The 7,481-nt window shown below is 40.5% G+C and overlaps 2 protein-coding genes across 2 annotated transcripts; both read left to right on the top strand.

Moving 5' to 3' along the window:
* Positions 1-743: 743 nt before the first annotated feature.
* Positions 744-4,174, top strand: LOC149828864 (uncharacterized). The gene is made up of 4 exons (XM_090017162.1): positions 744-1,077; positions 1,204-3,025; positions 3,113-3,271; positions 3,997-4,174. Exons 1-2 carry the CDS (start codon positions 744-746, stop codon positions 2,133-2,135), a joined length of 1,266 nt encoding a protein of 421 aa, XP_089873288.1. The 3' UTR covers positions 2,136-3,025; positions 3,113-3,271; positions 3,997-4,174.
* Positions 2,271-7,450, top strand: LOC149828863 (uncharacterized). The gene is made up of 9 exons (XM_090017161.1): positions 2,271-2,286; positions 2,396-2,596; positions 2,684-2,835; positions 3,113-3,271; positions 3,997-4,119; positions 4,257-4,451; positions 6,216-6,314; positions 6,400-7,011; positions 7,127-7,450. Exons 1-9 carry the CDS (start codon positions 2,271-2,273, stop codon positions 7,448-7,450), a joined length of 1,881 nt encoding a protein of 626 aa, XP_089873287.1.
* The last annotated feature ends 31 nt before the right edge of the window (positions 7,451-7,481 follow it).

Raw genomic sequence — 7,481 nt, 5'->3', positions numbered from 1 at the left:
TTTGGTTTTTAGTTAATTAAGTTTTGATGTAATAAGAATAATTGCATTTGTTTTACACATCTAAATATAAAAAATGTATAGAGTAACACATGTAAGTATTTTTTTTAAAAAGATGTGTGATGGTTGGGAGATAAATGATCTAAGAGAGAGAGAGACCATGAAGGTAAAGAAAAATATAAAAAGCCTCTAAAAAATGGAAGAATTCTTCCAAAAAAGATTTAATGTATTTTTCGGATTAATTTAGTGTACTGTACATCCCAATTACGGAAATTAAATAAATTAACAAATTTTCGAAAATTTTGAGTTACAGGAAGAATCTAGAGAGAGAAGGCGGGGAGGCTTCCCTTCTCTGCTTCCTCTGTTCCCTCCCCTCCATCTCTCTCTCTCTCTCTCTCCCTTTCTTCCCTCCTGGAAACCCTACTTCTTCCCCCCCTGGGCAACCGGAATTCCGAATGATCGCCGGAGAACTCGCCGCGATCCGCCTCCTTCGACGCTGATCCGTCGGAGCGATCTTGCCTCCCCGTGTCTCAACCGTCGGATCAGATCTCTCGCTCGCCGGAGGAGTTAGGGTTTCGGTCCACGGTGAGTCATTCCCGATCTCCAGCGGCTCTGTGGTTTTTACCTCGCTTTCGATAGATCTAGCGAATTCGTCTCGCCTTCTCTTCTTTCTTTCCGTCTTTCTCGCGATTTTCGTGCGTTTTTTTTTCCTTCTCTCATTTTCTTTTCCACCGCGTTGAGTCGATATGACGGCAGAGTTTCACGAGAATGATAGCGGTGACGTTGAATTTGAGGGCAAACTGAAGTCTACCGAAGGGCATTCGTCTCCCAATGGCGACGGCTCGAAGCTCGCCTGCGACGGTGTCGTCGGAGACGGGACGGATGAGTTGACGGACAATGCGTACGTTTATGTTGACAGAGAACTGAAATACCGGACCGAAATTTTGGTTTCCGGTGAGAAAATGGACAGGGATCTGCATTCTGATTGCTTGGTGAAGCCGATCGAGGTTGCCGAGCTGGAGGGTGTGGCTGGTGATGACGAAGATTTGAATTCAGATGATGCGGGGGATACTGAGAGTCGTGCTTCAGACTGAATGCAGAGGACGGGGATGTGACTTCCGATGGCCGGGTTGATGATGTGAGGGAAATTGAATCCTCTGTGGTGGTGAACCATGGATCACAATGAATGCAAGGGTTGAGATTCAGGTTCTGATGATCAGGTTCATGAGACGACGGAGTTCAAGTCGCCTTTGTCCGTTAGTCATGAATTGAATCCAAATGCAGAGGGGGTAGATGAGGATTCTGATATTTGTGTGAATGAAATGAAGGGGAATGAATCTCATGTACTTGGGAACCATAGCGCCGAACTGAATGATGATGATGGCTTGAATTTGAATTCTGACGATATGATGGAGAATGAATCTCCTGTACTTGTGAGTGACGGTGTGGATTTGGATTCTAATGAGAGGAAGGAGCTTGAATCTTCAATGCCCACCAATGACGCTCTTGAACTAAATTCTGATGATCAGGTGGACGAGATGAAAGATATCAAATTTCCTCAATCAGTGAACTGTGGTGAAGAATCGAATTCTGTGGGCAGAGATCCGAGTTCCGATGAAAAGGTAAATGAGGTGATGGGAGTTGAATCTCTGGAACATGCCAATGAAGTTCAGGAATCTCATGCTGAGGGTGGGAAGCTGAATGCAGATGTTCCACCAGATGCGGTGAAGGCTGCTGACGCAAAAGATGGAGATTCAGTTATGGATGATGAAGTTAATGGGATTGAGGATAGTGAAATTCCATTTCCAGCAAATGATGTTTCAGAGTCCAAGTTTGAGTGTAATGCAGAGGATCTCAAATCAGAGCACACGGTTGGGGAAAAGAAAAAAAATGAGTACAATGGTGCTGACGACGTGCAGGTAGTACTTAACTCAGGATTGAAGGTTGAGGAACCAATTAATCAGGAGCTTGAAGAGTCTCCTGATGAGAATGTGGAAGATGCGAGAGATTCAGGTGTTGCTAATGATGTTGCTGAAAAACATATTTTCCTGGTGGATATTGGGGTCGAAAAGGAAACACGGGTAAATTGTGAAGTTAGTGTGGAAAATGTTGAATATGATCAAGTGGCCTATAAATAAAAAAGAATCGTAGGTAACACTGATACTGTGGATTTGGAGTCAGGATCTACATCTGGTGAGAACGGGACTGCAGAATTCAATGCTATTGAAGTTCGTGAGAGAAATCCAGTGGATGTTGACATGTAGTTGGAGCAGATGCCAACGGAGATAGGCATATCATTGAGGAAGTTGAGATAGGCAAAAGAATTCCATCAAATGGAAGCTCATCCTCTTTTGCTGAGATGTATGCTTCTCCTGGTTCTTTTCTGAATTAAATGAAGAGAAATCACCATTGTCTGTTGACAGCTCTAAGTCTACTGTTTCTCCATCTCAGTTGCCTGATATTAGTACCACATATGCTAGTTCACCTCCCACTGTTGAGGATACTAGCTTTTTGGTTTCATCCCTCTTGGGTGAAGGGAGAGACAAAAATGGCATGACAACATCCATTCCACATGATTCTACTTCTACCGATTCTTCATGTCAGTTGGGTGAAGGGGTCCATGTGAATGGCATCTCACCATCCATCCCTGAGGGTTCTGTTATTTTTGCTTCTTTTTCTCGTGTAGGTGAAGTTACCATAGGTGGATTATTATCTCTCCCTGAAGGGTCCACTGCTTCCAGCTCGTCTGGTCAGTTGAATGAAGGGATTCATACGAATGGAACTGTTTCCAATGTCAAGGCTTCTAGCTCTTCTGCATCTTCTTCTCCATTGGGTGAAGTATTTCTACCTCTGCTGCTTTGGATGGGCAGAAGGTTGAGGCCGAGCCAGGGAAGAAGCCAGTTTATGCAATCATCAAAATTCCCAGGCCTGTTGATAATAAAGTTAACAGATAAGACAAGCACAATTACGGGTGGATGAGCTAACTCAAAAGAGGGATGCAATAATTGTAATAGTACATTCAAAACAGGTATATATCTTTTCTCGAATAGTATGTAATCTGAAAATCCTATGATAAGCATCTTATCAATTGACTGTAACTTTTGCCTCTTTGCAGGCAGCTCGTCACGAAATCCTGGAAAAGTTACGAGCTGCAAAATCTGAATTTAGAGATGCTAGAGATGCACAACTAGCTAAATGTAGGGAAATGGATTCTATTCAATCAGTAATGAACAGAATGAAGACTGCAACTTCGGTTGAGGAATATGATGAGAGGGTAAGTAGTCCTCATTTCTCATTTAACTTTCATGTTTAGGTATGATGTAGGTGTTAAAATGTATCTCTCTTTATGTAAATATTTACATATATATATAAAGAGAGATACATATACATATATACATCACGTATATATGTATATGTATCTATCTATATATATATATATATGTAAATATATATGTTTTCTTTTTCTGTAAAACCCGAAAGGGTATTTTAGTCATTTCTCTCCATTTTGCGCATATTCATAATTATGAATATGCTGTAATTCTTTTTCCTTTTTTACTTTTCTTCTTTTTTTTTTCCCTTTTTTGTCTTTTTCTTCTTTATTTCTTTGTTGACTCAAAGTCAACCTTGGAGGGCTCAACACTAGCTGTTGAGCCTCTCCAACGGTTAGAATTCTAACCGTTGGAGGGGCTCCAACAGCTAGTGGAGCCCCTCCAAGGCTCCTTTTCCCTCTTATAAATAGGGGAGTTCCCCCTTTGTAAACTTCACTTCTTGGAGCTTTTGTTCTCCAATCCTCTCAATAAAATTCTTTATATTTTGTATGCCTTTGTGCATTTGAGTTTCTTTATTGTACCTTTGTGTACATTTGTTCTAAGTGTTCTTGTGCTTTTGTGCACATTGGTGGTGTTGTGCTCATCACACACTTTATCTCATTTTTGAGATATTTTCACAGTAGGATGTTGAGTTTATTGCATGGTAATGGTCTGTGGAACTTGGGAACAGATATTCTCTATGCAACATAGGTTGGAGCATGAAACTGTGCCTTTGAAAGAAGAAAAGAATTTAATACGTGAGATCAAGCAGTTGAAGCTTGCTCATGACAAGCTGTGTAGATATGGGGAGGCAGTCTGAACTTCAGGAGGCATTTGATCACAAAGAGGAAATTGAAGGGAATCTTAAGGTATCTCTGGAGGATGATAATTATGATGATTCCATTGTTATTGCTTGGTTGTTTAAGTTACTGATTCGGAACTTGTGTCTAGCTGCTGGAACGGGAATTTGACTCTCTGAGAAAGAAGCTAGCAGGGACTGAGACCCATACCAAATCCATTGAGAAAGAACTGAAAGATTTGGATGAAGAAATTGCTCAATTGCGAGCTCAGGTGTCTTCCGCGAATAATGTTCGGCAAGAGGCATATCTAAGCCTGAGGAATCTGAAGCAGCAAGAGTATGAAAGGGTATGTCAAAGTAAAGTAATTCCATTGTCATATTGCTTTGTTTTGATTGATTAAACTGATGATTTTGAACATTGTTAGGTTTGATTTGCTTGAAAGCAGATTCTTATACTCATGAAACCCTTTTATGCTTTATCATGAAATTGTCTTTTCACATTTATGGCTTTAGAATTTTCCCTGCTGGACTTTTTTGATCTAATGTCATGAAAGAAGATTAGTTCCACTAGGACATTGCTGTTTCATCTCCTTGCTTTTTTCTTTTGGGTTCATGTTCTAGATTTGCAGAAGCTATCTTTAGTTCTTATTTAGAATGATATAAAATACATAAATCCTTAAGAAGTTGAATTTTATTTTTTGATCATTAATTAATTCAGCTAAGGTGAGTGGATCTCGATGTGTAAATTTCTAACAGAAGGATGAAACTTTATACTGCAGCTAATTGGTGATAATTCTAAAGTCTTCTCATAGTTATCTTCCAAGACAAAAAGTAGAAAACTGTTGAAGAGATAATAGTTCCATTTGTTGAGGTTTTTTATCAGAGTTAGGAAATAGCTTTTGTTATATTTCACACAGAACTTTTACCGAGAATCTAGTATCCATTATTGCAATGTATCCTAGTTTTTAAGAAAAATCACATCCTGCTGAAAATGGTAGAATTTCAAAATCTTTAATCTACATTTCGTGGTGCCATAAATACGTTAAAGGACTTTTCTTCCTCTCCAAAACGGCTCCAGTAAAATGAAAACTAATTTCTTATAAAAAAATGAGAAATAAATGTATGTCCTCTCACACGGCCCTGTGCATGCTATGATAACCATCATGTCTGCAAATTGCTTCCACAACCTACAGCACAACCTATGCCTTCACTCAGTCATAGGACTGTATCTGCATCAGATCCTGGTTGAGTTGTGCTTTGGTCCTGGTACCCGGTGAACTGAATTTAGCCATGAAAGGGGTCTGGGTTCTCCATTATAAGAAACAACAGTCAGGTTAGTGCTTTAAATTTCAGAATTACGGGTGAGAAGTTTGTTTGTATCAACAGCAAGCTTGTAGAGAAAGCTATACTGCCCGACCATAGAAAAAGGTCCTAGTCCTACTATGCAATAGGCTACTAGGATTTCTTGAGAGGATCACAAGTTTTAGGTGCAATTTTATATCTAATTTTGCATTTTGTGATGTTTGGGTAATTTTTTACATACCAATCCGTGTTTGTTTCTGTTTTGTTAATGATGAATGTGTGAAAATCTGTTGCCTACTGAATTGTGCTTTGTCCACCCAATAGCATGCATGCAGGGACTGTTGTCTCCACACTCAAACATGAGCGAGGAGCTTAGTATGCTTGCTTCTTGTTTATACCCATATATGTGAAACTGTTTCTTTTTGTAAAATATATTTTGCATACATATTTAGCTTTATAAATGTATCTTTACAGACAGTTTATTGGTGGCCTTAGTCATTCCCCATTTTACTGGCTTTAGAGCATTTTCAAATTGGATAACCCATATCAGTGTTCTGCTTTATTCTCTTGATGGTATCACAGCTTTGCTCTAGACTATAAGGGTTGGGGATAGTTTTGTGCCATTAGCTAAACAATCTGATCATAGCCTGTGTCATGGCACATGCGTGGAGTAATATTTCCCAAGGAATTATGGAAATCTTCAAAATTTTATGCTTTCTTTAATGAGATGAAAGTGTATGCTCAGAAAAGTTTCTTGTCCGTCTTCCTTCTAGCTTGATTTACCAAGTGCACTTGTACATTACATGCAGAACACTCTCTTTTACCAGAATAGAGCTGATATCCAGGTTGCTCACCAATATGCAGAGGCCAAGGACCGGGCAGCACTTCTAGCTCACTGTGGCAGTCAGGTGCATATATGTCACCTTTCTTCCACAATTATTTTAAAACCATCTTGGTTTATTCTTGTCACAGAAGTTTTATTAAATGGTCCAGGTGGAGCAAATAATGGAGCTATGGAATAAGAATGATGGCTTCCGGAGAGAATACATAAATTACAATGAGTTCAGCACGCTGAGAAGGCTTGGGACTCTCGATGGAAGAGCACTGGGTCCTGATGATGAACCACCAGTCCTAAGAAGGCGTAAAGAAAATGAAAACAACATTATCCAACTGCCTTCAGCTGAGAAAGACGCTCCTTTGCCTAGTTCGACAACAGAATTATCAGTAGCAGGAGACAAGCAAGTTGCAGGTGTCAAGGCAGATGCAAAGATTCAAGTGGTGAAAGTAAATCAGAAGAGCTCATCATCCAAAGCCAGAAAGTCTAGCAAGTCCACCGTTACAGAAGGCACACCAACAGTCTCTGGTAGCAAAGAGCGGGAAGAGGAGATGGAGAGAGAGGAGAAGAAACTACCAGAGGAAGAAGTGTGGCGGTTGAGACAAGAAGAACGAAAAAAGGAAGAGGCTGTTGCCAGATTGAAAGAACAGTGTCGGTTGGAGGAGATTGCCAAAGCCAAGGAAGCAGAGGCACGGAAGCGTCGGAATATTGAGAAGGCCAAGGCAAGGGCTGAGGTGAGAGCTCGAAAGGAAGCCGAGCACAAAGAAAAGGTAGTTCAATCTAATCCAGCAGTTTTATATCTGAAACTCCATCACTTTTGCAATTGAAACATGCCAAACCATGTGTATAATAAGATGCTCATCTCATGGTAAAACCTATGTACAGGAGAGGGAGAAAAGAGCAAGGAAAAAGACAGCAGCAGTAATGGGTGCTGGTGTGGAAGGTGAATGTGCACCATCCTTAGACAAATCTGTTGCAGAAAGTAGCCCAACTCCCGAGTACAAACTGAAAGAGAAGCAAGAATCAGCAGGTGTGTCAGCTAGGAAGCCAGCCAGATCATACCTGATGTCCAAGTCAACCAGACCGAAGCCATCAGTGCCCCCTCCATTGAGGAAGAGTAGGAGAAAAGTGCAAACATGGATGTATGCCCTTATGGGAGGTCTTGTCATCCTTCTGTTGGCTTTCGTGGCAAGTCACCTTTACTTTTAAATAGGGCTCTGCCAGAATGAGAGTGGTTTGA

Source organism: Nuphar pumila, chromosome 9 (genome assembly GCF_984573655.1).
Source record: "Nuphar pumila chromosome 9, dmNupPumi1.hap1.1, whole genome shotgun sequence".
Lineage (NCBI taxonomy): Eukaryota > Viridiplantae > Streptophyta > Magnoliopsida > Nymphaeales > Nymphaeaceae > Nuphar > Nuphar pumila.
Note: the sequence above shows the minus strand (reverse complement) of the source record. Positions and strands in the feature narration are given on the sequence as shown.